The sequence below is a fragment of the Oncorhynchus clarkii genome, chromosome 4 (genome assembly GCF_045791955.1).
Source record: "Oncorhynchus clarkii lewisi isolate Uvic-CL-2024 chromosome 4, UVic_Ocla_1.0, whole genome shotgun sequence".
In the NCBI taxonomy this organism is placed as follows: Eukaryota; Metazoa; Chordata; class Actinopteri; order Salmoniformes; family Salmonidae; genus Oncorhynchus; species Oncorhynchus clarkii.
The window spans coordinates 79,066,059-79,084,608 of NC_092150.1; the positions used below are offsets into that span (position 1 = coordinate 79,066,059).

At 45.0% G+C, this 18,550-nt stretch overlaps 1 protein-coding gene across 14 annotated transcripts in view; it reads left to right on the forward strand.

The window, feature by feature from the left end:
* Window positions 1-18,550, forward strand: part of LOC139407325 (serine/threonine-protein kinase MRCK alpha-like) — a 126,288-nt gene that overhangs the window by 52,063 nt on the left and 55,675 nt on the right. For all 14 annotated transcript variants that reach the window (XM_071151021.1, XM_071151020.1, XM_071151022.1 and 11 more), the window contains exon 6: window positions 16,758-16,851. In XM_071151021.1, the coding sequence (XP_071007122.1) occupies window positions 16,758-16,851 (94 nt within the window). The remainder of the gene's footprint in view (window positions 1-16,757; window positions 16,852-18,550) is intronic.

Sequence of the window (18,550 nt, forward strand, 5' to 3'; positions counted from 1 at the left end):
TAGAAGCTCTTTGTCTAATCCGAGGTGAGTGATCGCTGTCCTGATATCTAGAAGCTTTTTGTCTAATCTGAGGTGAGTGATCGCTGTCCTGATATCTAGAAGCTCTTTGTCTAATCCGAGGTGTGTGATCACTGTCCTGATATTCAGAAGCTCTTTTTTGCCGTAAGATACGGTTGGAGAAACATTATGTACAGATTGAAGGCCTGATTCACACACTCTCCTCTGAACAGTTGATGTTGAGATGTGTCTGTTACCTGAACCCTGTGAAGTATCTATTTGGGCTGCAATTTTGGAGGCTGGTAACTCAAATGAACTTATCCTCTGCAGCAGAGGTAACTCTGGGTCTTCCTTTCCTGTGGTGGTCCTCATGAGACCCAGTTTCATCATAGCACTTGATGGTGTTTGCGATTACACATGAAGACAATTTCAATTTTCCGGATTGACTGACCTTGATGTCTTAAAATAATGATGGACTGTCATTTCTCTTTGCTTATTTGAGCTGTTCTTGCCATTATATGGACTTGGTCTTTTACCAAATAAGGCTATCTTCTGTATACCACCCCTACCTTGTCACAACACAACTGATTGGCTCAAATGCATTAAGAAGGGAAGAAATTCCAGGTGACTACCTCATGAAGCTGGTTGAGAAAATGCCAAGAGTGTGCAAAGCTGTCATCAAGGCAAAGGGTGGCTAGTTTGAAGAATCTAAAATCTAAAATATATTTTGATTTGTTGGTTACTACATGATTCCATATGTGTTATTTCATAATTTTGATGTCTTCACTATTATTCTACAATGTTGAAAAATAAAAACCCTTGAATGACTAGATGTTCTAAAACATTTAGTGTATATGTAAGGTCACATTTACTGGGTTGTATGAAAGAAAATAACTAAAAATATATGTTTTGTGGTGGTCCCCTGACCTACGCCCTGGCTGTGAGGGAGTTTTGTCATAAGGGACGCGACAGCCAATAGGAGACGCCCTCTGCCTCTAAGGCTGTGTGGTAGGAACCACTCTTCCCTCTGACACACAGGAAGTGGTCACCAGGCCTCATCTACATAATGACAGTGTTGACGCTGAAGAAGCCTCAGATGAACGATTTGAGAGAGAAAGAGCCCAGGGGCTAGGGTGTGCCGTGCTGGCCCTATAGTAACATTGATTGTCCCATAGCACAGCAGCAGTATAGACTCAGTGTCGAGATGGGGACCCACTAATTGTATGGTGTTTTACGTGGAGTCGGGGCGGCGGTGGTCGTCTCGTTCCCTTTGAGGCCCTCTGAGACATTTTGGGCTGGTAATGACAGGGTGTATGTATGGGGGTTGTGGTGGGTTCCCCCTCTCGGGAGAGATTGGCGCGCTTGGTTTGTGGAGGGTGGAGACATTAACAGAAGGTCCCCTGAGGAGGGTGTGTTCTCTGTGTGGGTGTGACTGACAGGACAATGCATTAACCCTGTAATTTCTCCAATATAAGGCCAATTAGAATAACTTGAATCAGTGAATATAGGCCACATTTGTGAAGTAAGGATGGCCTAGTTATAGAAATGGTCTCAGTCAAGAGGTTCGGTCAGTGACATGCTTGTGCCACTGTAAGCATAATGCCTTGTCAGTACCACAAACATAGCTCACTGTTTTATGTTGAAGACAATACCCTGCCAAGGAGAATTAAAGGTTAAAAATGAACTAAGAAAATAGTGTAGTGGCGGCCCCCTCATTAGTGTGTGTGTGGAGGGCTGTGTGTGAAGCTGAGCATGGTCAGTGATCTGCATGGCCTAACCCAGAGACCCACAGACCAACTCAGCAGGGCCCAGCTCTCTGTTAGCAGGGCCCTCATCTGGCCTGTGTGTGTGTGTGTGTGTGTGTGTGTGTGTGTGTGTGTGTGTGTGTGTGTGTGTGTGTGTGTGTGTGTCATTGTGTGTGTGTGTGTGTCTCATTGTGTGTGTGTGTGTGTCATTGTGTGTCTCATTGTGTGTGTGTGTGTCTCATTGTGTGTGTGTGTGTCTCATTGTGTGTGTGTGTGTGTCATTGTGTGTGTGTGTGTGTGTGTCTCATTGTGTGTGTGTGTCTCATTGTGTGTGTGTGTCTCATTGTGTGTGTGTGTCTCATTGTGTGTGTGTGTGTCTCATTGTGTGTGTGTGTGTCTCATTGTGTGTGTGTGTGTGTCTCATATTGTGTGTGTGTCTCATATTGTGTGTGTGTCTCATTGTGTGTGTGTGTGTCTCATTGTGTGTGTGTGTGTGTCTCGTGTTTGTGTGTCTCATTGTGTGTGTGTGTGTCTCTCATTGTGTGTGTGTGTGTCTCTCATTGTGTGTGTGTGTGTGTCTCTCATTGTGTGTGTGTGTGTGTCTCTCATTGTGTGTGTGTGTGTGTCTCTCATTGTGTGTGTGTGTGTGTGTCTCTCATTGTGTGTGTGTGTGTGTGTCTCTCATTGTGTGTGTGTGTGTGTGTGTGTCTCTCATTGTGTGTGTGTGTGTCTCTCATTGTGTGTGTGTGTGTGTGTCTCTCATTGTGTGTGTGTGTGTGTGTCTCTCATTGTGTGTGTGTGTGTGTGTGTGTCTCTCATTGTGTGTGTGTGTGTCTCTCATTGTGTGTGTGTCTCTCTCTCATTGTGTGTGTGTCTCTCTCTCATTGTGTGTGCGTGTCTCTCATTGTGTGTGTGTGTGTGTGTGTCTCTCATTGTGTGTGTGTGTGTGTGTGTGTCTCATTGTGTGTGTGTGTGTGTGTGTCTCTCATTGTGTGTGTGTGTCTCTCATTGTGTGTGTGTGTGTGTGTGTGTCTCTCATTGTGTGTGTGTCTCTCATTGTGTGTGTGTCTCTCATTGTGTGTGTGTGTGTGTGTGTGTCTCTCATTGTGTGTGTGTGTGTGTGTCTCTCATTGTGTGTGTGTGTGTGTGTCTCTCATTGTGTGTGTGTGTGTCTCTCATTGTGTGTGTGTGTGTCTCTCATTGTGTGTGTGTGTGTCTCTCATTGTGTGTGTGTGTGTCTCTCATTGTGTGTGTGTGTGTGTCTCTCATTGTGTGTGTGTGTGTGTCTCTCATTGTGTGTGTGTGTGTGTGTCTCTCATTGTGTGTGTGTGTGTGTGTCTCTCATTGTGTGTGTGTGTGTGTGTGTCTCATTGTGTGTGTCTCTCATTGTGTGTGTGTGTGTGTCTCTCATTGTGTGTGTGTCTCTCATTGTGTGTGTGTGTGTGTGTGTGTGTGTGTGTCTCATTGTGTGTGTGTGTGTCTCATTGTGTGTGTGTGTGTCTCATTGTGTGTGTGTGTGTCTCATTGTGTGTGTGTGTGTGTCTCATTGTGTGTGTGTGTCTCTCATTGTGTGTGTGTGTGTCTCATTGTGTGTGTGTCTCTCATTGTGTGTGTGTCTCTCATTGTGTGTGTGTGTGTCTCTCATTGTGTGTGTCTCATTGTGTGTGTGTGTGTCTCTCATTGTGTGTGTGTGTGTGTGTGTGTCTCTCATTGTGTGTGTGTCTCTCATTGTGTGTGTGTGTGTGTCTCTCATTGTGTGTGTGTGTGTGTCTCTCATTGTGTGTGTGTGTGTGTCTCTCATTGTGTGTGTGTGTGTGTCTCTCATTGTGTGTGTGTGTGTCTCTCATTGTGTGTGTGTGTGTGTCTCTCATTGTGTGTGTGTGTGTCTCTCATTGTGTGTGTGTGTGTCTCTCATTGTGTGTGTCTCTCATTGTGTGTGTGTGTCTCTCATTGTGTGTGTGTGTGTGTGTGTGTGTGTGTCTCTCATTGTGTGTGTGTGTGTGTGTGTGTGTGTCTCTCATTGTGTGTGTGTGTGTGTCTCATTGTGTGTGTGTGTGTGTGTCTCTCATTGTGTGTGTGTGTGTGTGTGTCTCTCATTGTGTGTGTGTGTGTCTCTCATTGTGTGTGTGTGTGTGTGTCTCTCATTGTGTGTGTGTGTGTGTGTCTCTCATTGTGTGTGTGTCTCTCATTGTGTGTGTGTCTCTCATTGTGTGTGTGTGTGTGTGTGTCTCTCATTGTGTGTGTGTGTGTGTGTGTCTCTCATTGTGTGTGTGTGTGTGTGTCTCTCATTGTGTGTGTGTCTCTCATTGTGTGTGTGTGTGTGTGTGTCTCTCATTGTGTGTGTGTGTGTGTCTCTCATTGTGTGTGTGTGTGTGTGTGTGTCTCATTGTGTGTGTGTGTCTCTCATTGTGTGTGTCTCTCATTGTGTGTGTGTGTGTGTGTGTGTGTGTGTCTCTCATTGTGTGTGTGTCTCTCATTGTGTGTGTGTGTGTGTGTGTGTGTGTGTGTGTGTCTCATTGTGTGTGTGTGTGTCTCATTGTGTGTGTGTGTCTCTCATTGTGTGTGTGTGTGTGTGTGTGTGTGTCTCATTGTGTGTGTGTGTGTGTCTCATTGTGTGTGTGTGTGTCTCATTGTGTGTGTGTGTCTCTCATTGTGTGTGTGTGTGTCTCTCATTGTGTGTGTCTCATTGTGTGTGTGTGTGTCTCTCATTGTGTGTGTGTGTGTGTGTGTGTGTGTGTGTCTCTCATTGTGTGTGTGTGTCTCTCATTGTGTGTGTGTGTGTCTCTCATTGTGTGTGTGTGTGTGTCTCTCATTGTGTGTGTGTGTGTGTCTCTCATTGTGTGTGTGTGTCTCTCATTGTGTGTGTGTGTGTCTCTCATTGTGTGTGTGTGTGTCTCTCATTGTGTGTGTGTGTGTGTGTCTCTCATTGTGTGTGTCTCTCATTGTGTGTGTGTGTGTGTGTCTCTCATTGTGTGTGTGTGTGTCTCTCATTGTGTGTGTGTGTGTGTGTGTGTGTCTCTCATTGTGTGTGTGTGTGTCTCATTGTGTGTGTGTGTGTGTCTCTCATTGTGTGTGTGTGTGTGTGTGTGTCTCTCATTGTGTGTGTGTGTGTGTCTCTCATTGTGTGTGTGTGTGTCTCTCATTGTGTGTGTGTGTGTGTCTCATTGTGTGTGTGTGTGTCTCATTGCGTGTGTGTGTCTCTCATTGTGTGTGTGTGTGTCTCTCAGTGTGTGTGTGTGTCTCTCAGTGTGTGTGTGTGTGTGTGTGTGTGTGTGTCTCTCATTGTGTGTGTGTGTGTGTGTGTGTGTCTCATTGTGTGTGTGTGTGTCTCATTGTGTGTGTGTGTGTGTCTCATTGTGTGTGTGTGTGTCTCATTGTGTGTGTGTGTGTCTCATTGTGTGTGTGTGTGTGTGTGTGTGTGTGTCATTGTGTGTGTGTGTGTGTGTCATTGTGTGTGTGTGTGTGTGTGTGTGTGTCTCTCATTGTGTGTGTGTGTGTCATTTTGTGTGTGTGTGTGTCTCTCATTGTGTGTGTGTGTGTGTGTCTCTCATTGTGTGTGTGTGTGTGTGTGTGTCTCTCATTGTGTGTGTCTCTCATTGTGTGTGTGTGTGTCTCTCATTGTGTGTGTGTGTGTGTGTCTCTCATTGTGTGTGTGTGTGTGTCTCTCATTGTGTGTGTGTGTGTGTCTCTCATTGTGTGTGTGTGTGTGTCTCATTGTGTGTGTGTGTGTGTGTCTCTCATTGTGTGTGTGTGTGTGTCTCATTGTGTGTGTGTGTGTGTGTCTCTCATTGTATGTGTGTGTGTGTCTCTCATTGTATGTGTGTGTGTCTCATTGTGTGTGTGTGTGTGTCTCTCATTGTGTCTCATTGTGTGTGTGTGTGTGTGTCTCATTGTGTGCGTGTGTCTGTGTGTGTGTGTCTCTCATTGTATGTGTGTGTGTCTCTCATTGTGTGTGTGTGTGTGTGTGTGTGTGTCTCTCATTGTGTCTCATTGTGTGTGCGTGTTGACATCTATTGATCAGGGCCATATGTGTGTGTGTGTTATTACTAATCAGAACCATGTGGGCTCCACATCCCTGTTTCCACCTCCTGATCTAAGAACCCAATCTCTTTCATCAGACCGACCACTGGCCACAGACATCTCATTACCTTTTAATGTCATCTATCATAGACCCTGCAGCCCTGTTGTAGAAATGGTCATGAATGGTACATGAATTAGCAACGGCCAATGGTGAGTATACACAGTATCTGTATGAGCGTGCTTCCAAACAGTGGTGATGAGGTCCCATAGAGCTCTGTGTGTGTCCTTATCTTGGTCCCTGTCTCTGTGAGGAGACACAGTGTGTGTGTGTGTGTTGTCTTGGCGGCCAGATGGCCCTTACAGATGGATGCTGGTGAGGTCTTAAAGGAGATTACCTCCCTCTATTCTCAGCCTTAAGACTTCAGGAGCCCTGTCCTGCCTAGGACCGAGCAGACCAATTAGCCACGCCCCCAACAGTCCCGTCACCGCAGCCCTACTGGAAGGGAGGGAGGGAGGGAGGAAGAGAGAGAGGGAGAGAGAGGATGGGAGAGACAGGGAGGGTAGGAGAGGAAGGGCATATCCATCACAGCAGTAAGATGTGACATGTTGTCACAAGAAAAGGGCAACGAGTGAAGAACAAACACCATTGTAAATACATCCCATATTTATGTTTATTTATTTTACCTTTTGTACTTTAACTATTTGCACCTTGTTACACCACTTTATTAGCCATAATATGACATTTGAAATGTCTCTATTCCGTTTGAACTTTAGTGAGTATGTTTACTGTTCATTTTGTCTTATTTATGTCACTTTGGTTTATCTATTTCACTTGTTTTGGCAGTGTAAACAAATGTTTCCCAATAAAGTCCTTTGAATTGAAAAGGGGGGGTGGATAAAGACACGGGTGACAGGGAGGTAGAGATGAGGCAAGAGACAGCGGGAGGGGGAAGAGGGGTGGTAGCCAAGTTCTTTGTTTGATCTCTGCTCAGGGTTTCACTGGGTTTTAATTGGTTTATCTGGAGGAGGAACTCATGACGGCATGCTGGATGACAGGAGACACAAACACGCACGCACGCACGCACGCACACACACACACACACACAGTACACACACACAGTACACACACACACACACACACAGTACACACACAGGCTAGGGCCAGGTCTGAGCCTATCAGGAAAGTGAGAGGTTAAAAGACACCCACGGAGGTGTTAAGTAGAGGTTAGCGCAGGTGCACACTGGGAAAAGAGTTTGTTCTGAAGAGAATGCATGTCAGTATTGAGTCAAATCAAATGTTATTGGTCACATACACATATTTAGCAGATATTATTGCGGGTATAGCGAAATGCTTGTTATTCGACCATATTCCTAGTCACCTTGCAATGGTTAAATACAGCGTTTCGCGCTTTAAGTTTTGTGCAAATGCTGCCGTCTATCCATGGTTTCTGGTTTGGGTAGGTGGTAATAGTCACAGTGGGAACACTCACATGGTTGGTGGAGAAGGAACAAACAGAAATGACTTCATTGTATCATTTTAGCTAGACTTGAGCCGACTGTTAGTAGGTCTACTTTGTAGGGGGGTGTCCCGTTGGTCTACCTTTTATCCCATTGACTTGATTTAACATGAAAAGAAAATCTCCTTCTCTCTTTGTCTCTCGGGTCAAGTCCCAAATGCCACCAGGCGTTATTCTCTATTTAGTGCACTACTTTTAACCAGGCCCTATTGGGCTCTGGTCAAAAGTAGAGCAGTATGTAGGGAATAGTGTGTCATTTGGGCCATTACCTCATTATCCTGCTGTCCAGAGAGAAGCCTTTGTTCTTTGGGTTCAGGGAACCTCCCCTCTCTCCCTTCTCCCCTCCAAATCCTCATGCAGCCAGAGCTTCTGTTTAACTGTGGCTGCTTATCAGCAGGAGGTACACCCCTACACCCCATCCCTCCCCAGGCAGGATGTACCCCCATACTCCCCCCTACACCACTCCCTCCCCAGGCAGGATGTACCCCCATACTCCCCCCTACACCACTCCCTCCCCAGGCAGGATGTACCCCCATACTCCCCCTACACCCCATCCCTCCCCAGGCAGGATGTACCCCCATACTCCCCCTACACCCCATCCCTCCCCAGGCAGGATGTACCCCCATACTCCCCCTACACCCCATCACTCCCCAGGGGGTACATCCTGCCATACTCCCCCTACACCCCATCCTACCCAGGCAGGATGTACCCCCATACTCCCCCCTACACCCCATCCCTCCCCAGGCAGGATGTACCCCATACTCCCCCCTACACCACTCCCTCCCCAGGCAGGATGTACCCCCATACTCCCCCCTACACCACTCCCTCCCCAGGCAGGATGTACCCCCATACTCCCCGTACACCCCATCCCTCCCCAGGCAGGATGTACCCCCATACTCCCCGTACACCCCACCCCCCCCCAGGCAGGATGTACCTCCATACTCCCCGCTACACCACTCCCTCCCCAGGCAGGATGTACCCCCTTACTCCCCCCTACACCACTCCCTCCCCAGGCAGGATGTACCCCCATACTCCCCCCTACACCACTCCCTCCCCAGGCAGGATGTACCCCCATACTCCCCCCTACACCACTCCCTCCCCAGGCAGGATGTACCCCCATACTCCCCCCTACACCACTCCCTCCCCAGGCAGGATGTACCCCCATACTCCCCCCTACACCACTCCCTCCCCAGGCAGGATGTACCCCCATACTCCCCCCCTACACCACTCCCTCCCCAGGCAGGATGTACCCCCATACTCCCCCCCCTACACCACTCCCTCCCCAGGCAGGATGTACCCCCATACTCCCCCCTACACCACTCCCTCCCCAGGCAGGATGTAACCCCATACTCCCCGTACACCCTTCCCTCCCCAGGCAGGATGTACCCCCATACTCCCCCTACACCCAATCCCTCCCCAGGCAGGATGTACCCCCATACTCCCCGCTACACCACTCCCTCCCCAGGCAGGATGTACCCCCATACTCCCCCCTACACCACTCCCTCCCCAGGCAGGATGTACCCCCCATACTCCCCCCTACACCACTCCCTCCCCAGGCAGGATGTACCCCCCATACTCCCCGCTACACCACTCCCTCCCCAGGCAGGATGTACCCCCCATACTCCCCCCTACACCACTCCCTCCCCAGGCAGGATGTACCCCCCATACTCCCCCCTACACCACTCCCTCCCCAGGCAGGATGTACCCCCCATACTCCCCGCTACACCACTCCCTCCCCAGGCAGGATGTACCCCCCATACTCCCCGCTACACCACTCCATCCCCAGGCAGGATGTACCCCCCATACTCCCCCCTACACCACTCCCTCCTCAGGCAGGATGTACCCCCATACTCCCCCCTACACCACTCCCTCCCAACTATAGTCCCCTCACCACTCCCATCAGGCACTGCTCTGACTCACCCACGCTTCTAAACCAAACCCTTATAAATGGGAAAGATGGGCAGTCTAAAAATATAACTTTAATAGGAAGCTGATTCAGTGGTAAATATGATCATCAGGCACTGTCTAAATGTGTAACTTTAATAGGAAGCTGATTCAGTTAGACGCTGCTATAAAGTAGGAGCAGGCCCTTCATGTGATGTTGACTGTTAACAGTTGAGGAAGGACCTGTCAGTAGCTTCTACAGTGCTTTATGTGCTTCTCTGTACTGAAAATTAACATTCATAGAACACGTGGAGTCATTTCAGTTTGTTAGAGATGCTGGGTATCAGAGAATGTCTGTCTGTGTGTATGGTCTTGGGCGGCAGGTAGCCTAGTGATTAGAGCGTTTGGCCAGTAACTGAAAGGTTGCTGGATCGAATCCCCGAGCTGACAAGTTAACCCACTGTTCCCCCTGTAGGCCGTCATTGTAAATAAGAATTTGTTTTATAACTGACTTGCCTAGTTAAATAAGGGTCAAAAAATATATATACAATGGCAAGAAAAAAATGTGAACCCTTTGGAATTACCTGGATTTTCCATAAATTGGTCATCAAATTTGATCTGATCTTCATCTAAGTCACAACAATAGACAAACAGTGTGCTTAAACTATATTGAATACATCATTTAAACATTCACAGTGTAGGTTGGAAAAAGTATGTGAAGCCCTAGGCTAATGACTTCTTCAAATGCTAATTGGAGTCAGGAGTCAGCTAACCTGGATTCCAACCAATGAGACGAGATTGGAGATGTTGGTTAGAGCTGCCTTGCCCTATAAAAAACTCCCAACATTTGAGTTTGCTATTCACAAGAAGCATTGCCTGATGTGAACCATGCCTCGAACAAGAGAGATCTCAGAAGACCTAAGATAAAGAGTTGTTGACTTGCATAAAGCTGGAAAGGGTTACAAAAGTATCACTAAAAGCCTCGATGTTCATTGGTCCACGGTAAGACAAATTGTCTATAAATGGAGAAAGTTTAGCACTGTTGCTACTCTCCCTAGGAGTGGCCGTCCTGCAAAGATGACTGAAAGAGCACAGCGCATAATGCTCAATGAGGTTAAGAAGAATCCTAGAGTGTCAGCTAAAGACTTACAGAAATCTCTGGAACATGCTAGCATCTCTGTTGATGAGTCTACAATATGTAAAACACTAAACAAGAATGGTGTTCATGGGAGGACATCACAGAAGAAGCCACTGCTGTCCGAAAAAAAACATTTCTCCACGTCTGAGGTTTCGAAAGTGCACCTGGATGTTCCACAACGCTACTGGCAAAATATTCTGTGAACAGATGAAACTACAGTTGAGTTGTTTGGAAGGAACACACAAGTGTGGAGAAAAAAAGGCACAGCACACCAACATCAACACCTCATCCCAACTGTAAAGTATGGTGGAGGGAGCATCATGGTTTGCGGCTGCCTCAGGGCCTGGACAGCTTGCGATCAGCGACGGAAAAATGAATTCCTAAGTTTATCAATACATTTTGCAGGAGAATGTTAGGCTATCTGTCCGTCAATTGAAGCTCAACAGAAGTTGGGTGATGCAACAGGACAACGACCCAAAACACAGAAGTAAATCAACAGAATGGCTTCAACAGAAGAAAATATGCCTTCTGGAGTGGCCAAGTCAGAGTCCTGACCTCAAGAGAGCAGTTCACACCAGACATCCCAAGAATATTGCTGAACTGAAACTGAAACTCCAGAAAACGTTTGTTTGAGGTTATTGCTGCCAAAGGAGGGCCAACCACTTGTTAAAACCAAGGGTTCACATACTTTTCCCACCCTGCACTGTGAATGTTTACACGATGTGTTCAATAAAGACATGATAACGTATCATTGTTTGTTATTAGTTTAAGCAGACTGTGTTTGTCTATTGTTGTGACTTAGATGAAGATCAGATCAGATTTTATGACCAATTTATGCAGAAATACAGGTATTTCCAAAGGGTTCACATACACACACGAAAAGGTGTGTGTGTGTGTATTTGGTTTAACTATCCAGAAGACCTCACAAGGATAGTAAAACAAGGGGAAATAATTTTTTTAGGCATAGTGTTTAGGGTTAGAATTAAGGGTTAGGTTTAGGGTTACAAATTGGGGTTAGGAGATTTCATTTAATTTATTTAACCTTTATTTAACTAGGCAAGTTAGTTAAGAACAAGTTCTTATTTACAATGACGGCCTACCAAAAGGCAAAAGGCCTCCTGCGGGGACGGGGGCTGGAATTAAAAATAAATAAAATATAAATTATATTAAAAAACACATCACGACAAGAGACAACACTACATAAAGAGAGACAACATAGCAAGGCAGCAACACATGACAACACAGTCAGGGTTAGTGTGTGTACTTACAGTGCCTTGCGAAAGTATTCGGCCCCCTTGAACTTTGCGACCTTTTGCCACATTTCAGGCTTCAAACATAAAGATATAAAACTGTATTTTTTTGTGAAGAATCAACAACAAGTGGGACACAATCATGAAGTGGAACGACATTTATTTGATATTTCAAACTTTTTTAACAAATCAAAAACTGAAAAATTGGGCGTGCAAAATGATTCAGCCCCCTTAAGTTAATACTTTGTAGCGCCACCTTTTGCTGCGATTACAGCTGTAAGTCGCTTGGGGTATGTCTCTATCAGTTTTGCACATCGAGAGACTGAAATGTTTCCCATTCCTCCTTGCAAAACAGCTCGAGCTCAGTGAGGTTGGATGGAGAGCATTTGTGAACAGCAGTTTTCAGTTCTTTCCACAGATTCTCGATTGGATTCAGGTCTGGACTTTGACTTGGCCATTCTAACACCTGGATATGTTTATTTTTGAACCATTCCATTGTAGATTTTGCTTTATGTTTTGGATCATTGTCTTGTTGGAAGACAAATCTCCGTCCCAGTCTCAGGTCTTTTGCAGACTCCATCAGGTTTTCTTCCAGAATGGTCCTGTATTTGGCTCCATCCATCTTCCCATCAATTTTAACCATCTTCCCTGTCCCTGCTGAAGAAAAGCAGACCCAAACCATGATGCTGCCACCACCATGTTTGACAGTGGGGATGGTGTGTTCAGCTGTGTTGCTTTTACGCCAAACATAACGTTTTGCATTGTTGCCAAAAAGTTATATTTTGGTTTCATCTGACCAGAGCACCTTCTTCCACATGTTTGGTGTGTCTCCCAGGTGGCTTGTGGCAAACTTTAAACAACACTTTTTATGGATATCTTTAAGAAATGGTTTTCTTCTTGCCACTCTTCCATAAAGGCCAGATTTGTGCAATATACGACTGATTGTTGTCCTATGGACAGAGTCTCCCACCTCAGCTGTAGATCTCTGCAGTTCATCCAGAGTGATCATGGGCCTCTTGGCTGCATCTCTGATCAGTCTTCTCCTTGTATGAGCTGAAAGTTTAGAGGGATGGCCAGGTCTTGGTAGATTTGCAGTGGTCTGATACTCCTTCCATTTCAATATTATCGCTTGCACAGTGCTCCTTGGGATGTTTAAAGCTTGGGAAATCTTTTTGTATCCAAATCCGGCTTTAAACTTCTTCACAACAGTATCTCGGACCTGCCTGGTGTGTTCCTTGTTCTTCATGATGCTCTCTGCGCTTTTAACGGACCTCTGAGACTATCACAGTGCAGGTGCATTTATACGGAGACTTGATTACACACAGGTGGATTGTATTTATCGTCATTAGTCATTTAGGTCAACATTGGATCATTCAGAGATCCTCACTGAACTTCTGGAGAGAGTTTGCTGCACTGAAAGTAAAGGGGCTGAATAATTTTGCACGCCCAATTTTTCAGTTTTTGATTTGTTAAAAAAGTTTGAAATATCCAATAAATGTCGTTCCACTTCATGATTGTGTCCCACTTGTTGTTGATTCTTCACAAAAAAAGACAGTTTTATATCTTTATGTTTGAAGCCTGAAATGTGGCACAAGGTCGCAAAGTTCAAGGGGGCCGAATACTTTCGCAAGGCACTGTACTCGATTTGATTTGGCAGTGCCTATGAATCACAACTCATAGTACAGTGGTGTGTAAAATCCTGTCACCAAAACTACTCCGCTATGAGACAACGCAGCATTTGATGTGTGTTTGTGTCACTGGGGTTTGTTTCAGCAACCCCGGTATTTATTTGTGTGTCGATCATGTGTTGATAAGGCCTGTGGTTGGATATTTATTTTTTTAGATGGTAGATCTAAAAACGACTCCAACACCATCATTAAGTTTTCTGATGACACAACAGTGGTAGGCCTGATTACAGACAATGATGAGACAGCCTATAGGGAGGTGGTCAGAGACTTAACATGGTCCAAGCACACCAAGACAGTCATGAAGAGGGCACGACAAAACCTATTCCCCCTCAGGAGACTGAAAAGATTTTGCATGCGTCTTCAGATCCTCAAAAGGGTTGCATCACTGTCTGTTATGGTAACTGCTCAGCCTCCGACCACAAGGCACTACAGAGGGTAGTGCGTACGGTCCAGTACATCACCGTGGCCAAGCTTTCTGCCATCCAGGATCTCTATACCAGGCTGGGTCAGAGGAAGCCCCTAAAAATTGTCAGACTCCAGCCACTCTAGTCATAGACTGTTCTCTCTGCTACCGCACGGCAAGCGGTACCGGAGCGCCAAGTATAGGTCCAAGAGGCTTCTAAACAGCTTCTACCCCCAAGCCATAAGACTCCTGAACAGCTAATCAAATGGCTACACAGACTATTTGCATTGCTACCCCCCCATTCTACGCTGCTGCAACTCTCTGTTATTTTCTATGCATAGCCACTTTAATAACTCTTCCAACATGAACATATTACCCCAATTACCTCTGTACCGGTACCCTCCTTGTATATAGACTCAGCAAGAAAATAGATGTCCTCTCACTGTCAACTGCGTTTATTTTCAGCAAACTTAACATGTGTAAATATCCAACAGCTGAGACATAAACTGAACAAGTTCTACAGACATGTGACTAACAGAACTGGAATAATGTGTCCCTGAACAAAGGGGGGGGGGGGGGTCAAAATCAAAAGTAACATTCAGTATCTTGTGTGGCCACCAGCTGCATGAAGTACTGCAGTGCATCTCCTCATGGACTGCACCAGATTTTCTAGTTCTTACTGTGAGATGTTACCCGACTCTTCCACCAAGGCACCTGCAAGTTCCCGGACATTTCTGGGGGGAATGGCCCTAGTCCTCACCCTCCGATCCAACAGGTCCCAGACGTGCTCAATGGGATTGAATGAGCAGTGTGGCTGGTGGCATTATCATGCTGGAGGGTCATGTCAGGATGAGCCTGCAGGAAGGGTATCACGTGAGGGAGGAGGATGTCTTCCCTGTAACGCACAGAGTTGAGATTGCCTGCAATGACAACAAGCTCTGTCCGATGATGCTGTGGCACACCGCCCCAGACCATGACGGACCCTCCACCTCCAAATTGATCCCGCTCCAGAGTACAGGCCTCTGTGTAATGCTCTTTCTTTCGATGATAAATGTGAATCCGAACATCACCCCTGATGAGACAAAACCTCGACCCCGTCAGTGAAGAGCACTTTTTGCCAGTCATGTCTGGTCCAGCGACGGTGGGTTTGTGCCCATAGGCGACGTTGCTGCCGGTGATGTCTGGTGAGGACCTGCCTTACAACAGGCCTAGAAGCCCTCAGCCAAGCCTCTCTCAGCCTATTGCGGACAGTCTGAGCACTGAGGGAGGGATTGTGTGTTCCTGGTGTAACTCGGGCAGTTGTTGTTGCCATCCTGTACCTGTCCCGCAGTTATGTTTGGATGTACCGATCCTGTGCAGGTGTTGTTACACGTGGTCTGCCACTGCGAGGACGATCAGCTGTCCGTCCTGCCGCCCTGTAGCACTGTCTTAGGCGTCTCACAGTACGGACATTGCAATTTATTGCCCTGGCCACATCTGCAGTCCTCATGCCTCCTTGCAGCATGCCTAAGGTACGTTCACGCAGATGAGCAAGGACCCTGGGCATCTTTCTTCTGGTGTTTTTCAGAGTCAGTAGAAAGGCCTCTTTAGTGTCCTAAGTTTTCATAAACTGTTAGTTTCTTAATGACTGTTCCACAGGTGCATGTTCACTAATTGTTTATGGTTCATTAAACATGCATGGGAAACAGTGTTTAAACCCTTTACAATTTAGATCTTGAAGTTCTTTTGATTTTTATGAAATGTCTTTGGTCCTGAAAAAGGGTTGTTTCTTTTTATGCTGAGTTTAGTCTCCCCATGAGGAGGAGATGCACTGCAGTACTTAATGCAGCTGGTGGCTACACAAGATACTGACTGTTACTTTTGATTTGTTAGCGTATTGATTTATTGTTAATATACTTAGTGTATTGTTACTATACTGTTAGTGTAATGTTAGTGTATTTATGATGTATGGTTACTATACTGTTAGTGTATTGATGATGTATGGTTACTATACTGTTAGTGTAATGTTAGTGTATTGATGATGTATTGTTACTATACTGTTAGTGTATTGATGATGTATTGTTACTATACTGTCAGTGTAATGTTAGTGTATTGATGATGTATTGTTACTATAATGTTAGTGTATTGATGATGTATTGTTACTATACTGTTAGTGTTGATGTATTGTTACTATACTGTTAGTGTATTGATGATGTATTGTTACTATACTGTTAGTGTATTGATGATGTATTGTTACTATACTGTTAGTGTATTGATGATGTATTGTTACTATACTGTTATTGTGTTGATGATTTTTTGGCGTATTGATTTATTGTTAATATACTTTGTGTGTTGTTACTATACTGTTTGTGTAATGTTAGTGTATTGATGATGTATTGTTACTATACTGTCAGTGTAATGTTAGTGTATTGATGATGTATTGTTACTATACTGTTAGTGTTTTGATGATTTATTGTTAGTGTGTTGATGTACTGTTAGTGTATTGATGATGTACTGTTAGTGTTTTGATGTATTGTTAATGTGCTGTTAGTGTATTGATTATGTATTGCTACTATTAGTGTATTGTTATTGTACTGTTAGTGTATTGATGTGTTACTGTACTGTCTAGTATATTGTTGCTATACTGTACTGTGTATCAATGGTGTATAGGTAAGGAGACTAGTGAAGACAAGGGCTTGACATTGTCTGCATTAAGTGGGATGTAATATCAGAATAGTGGTTGGGACAGGGTGTTCTGGTTGGGACAGGGTGTTCTGGTTGGGACAGGATAACCAAGCCTCTGTCTGCCTTGTGAGGGGTCTGCCCTATTGGCAGTAGAGGCTGCAAGGGCAACGAACAGCCCAAATAAACACAAGACTTAATGATGGGAGACTAAAGGCATCCAGGAGCAAACAAACTTTCTCTCTCTCTCTACAGAAGCAAAATCTACTTTTCACTCTCTCTCACCAAACACTCACTAGTGTTGCGTTAGAGGTTTTTGCTCTTGCATTCTCTCTCTCTCTCCCTCCTGAGATATTGGTGTTTTTCATTTTATTGCACTCTTCCTCCATTCCTAGTTCTCTTTCTCAGTCATCGGTATATTTACTTTGGTCTCTCTGTCTTCTGTCACCTTCAGGGACATCAAGCCAGACAACATCTTGATGGACATGAACGGTCACATTCGCCTGGCTGACTTTGGTTCCTGCCTCAAACTCATGGAGGACGGCACGGTGAGTAGGCCGACATGTACCAGTCAAAAGTTTGGACACCTACTCATTCAAGGGTTTTTCTTTATTTTTACTATTTTCTACATTGTATAATAATAGTGACGACATCAAAACTATGAAATGACACACATGGAATCATGTAGTAACCAGAAAAGTGTTAAACAAATACAAATATATTTAATATTTTAGATTCTTCAAAGTAGCCACCCTTTGCCTTGATTACAGCTTTGTACACTCTTGGCATTTTCTCAACCAGCTTCATGAGGTCGTCACCTGTAATGCTTTTCCAACAGTCTTGGAGTTCCCACATATGCTGAGCACTTGTTGTCTGCTTTTCCTTCACTCTGCTATCCAACTCATCCCAAACCATCTCAATTGGGTGATTGTGGAGGCCAGGTTATCTGATGCAGCACTCCGTCACTCTCCTTCTTGGTCAAAAAGCCCTTACACAGCCTGGAGGTTTGTTTTGGGTCATTGTCCTGTTGAAAAACAAATGATAGTCCCACTAAGAGCAAACCAGAGGGGATGGTGTAACCCTACAGAATGATGTGGTAGCTATGCTGGTTAAGTGTGCCTTGAATTGTAAATAAATCACCAACCGTGTCACCAGCACAGCACCATCACATCTCCTCCATGCTTCACTGTAGGAACCACACATCAAATAAAATGTTATTGGTCACATGCACATATTTAGCAGATGTTATTGTGGGTGTAGCGAAATGCGTGTGTTTCTACCTCCAACAGTGCAGTAATATCTAACAATTTCACAAAAATACACACATCTAAAGTAAAGGAATGGAATTAAGAACGTATAAATATTTGATGAGCAATGTTGGAGTGGCATAGACTAAAATACAGTAGAATAGAATACAGTATATACATACAGTTGAAGTCGGAAGTTTACATACATCTTTGCCAAATACATTTAAACAGTTTTTCACAATTCCTGACATTTAATCATAGTGTAAATTCTTGGTCTTAGGTCAGTTAGGATCACCACTTTATTTTAAGAATGTGAAATGTCAGAATAATAGTAGAGAGAATTATTTCTTTCCGGCTTTATTTCTTTCACCATTTTCCCAGTGGGTCAGAAGTTTACACGCACTCAATTAGTATTTGGTAGCATTGCCTTTTAAATTGCTTAACTTGGGTCAAATGTTTTGTGTAGCCTTCCACAAGCTTCCCCCAATTTACTAAGTTGGGGGAATTTTGGCCGCATTCCTCCTGACCGAGCTAGTGTAACTGAGTCAGGTTTGTAGGCCTCCTTGCTCACACATGCTTTTCCAGTTCTGCCCACACATTTTCTATAGGATTGAGGTCAGGGCTTTGTGATGGCCACTCCAATACCTTGACTTTGTTGTCCTTAAGCCATTTTGCCACAACTTTGGAAGTATGCTTGGGGTCATTGTCCATTTGGAAGACCCATTTGCAACCAAGCTTTAACTGATGTCTTGAGAAGTTGCTTCAATATATCCACATATTTTTTCTCCGCCATGATGCCATCTATTTTGTGCAGTGCACCAGTCCCTCCTGCAGCAAAGCACTCCCACAACATGATGCTGCCACCCCCGTGCTTCACGGTTGGGATGGTGTTCTTCGGTTTGCAAGCCTCCCCCTTTTTCCTCCAAACATATTGATGGTCATTATGGCCAAACAATTCTATTTTTGTTTCATCAGACCAGAGGACATTTCTCAAAAAAGT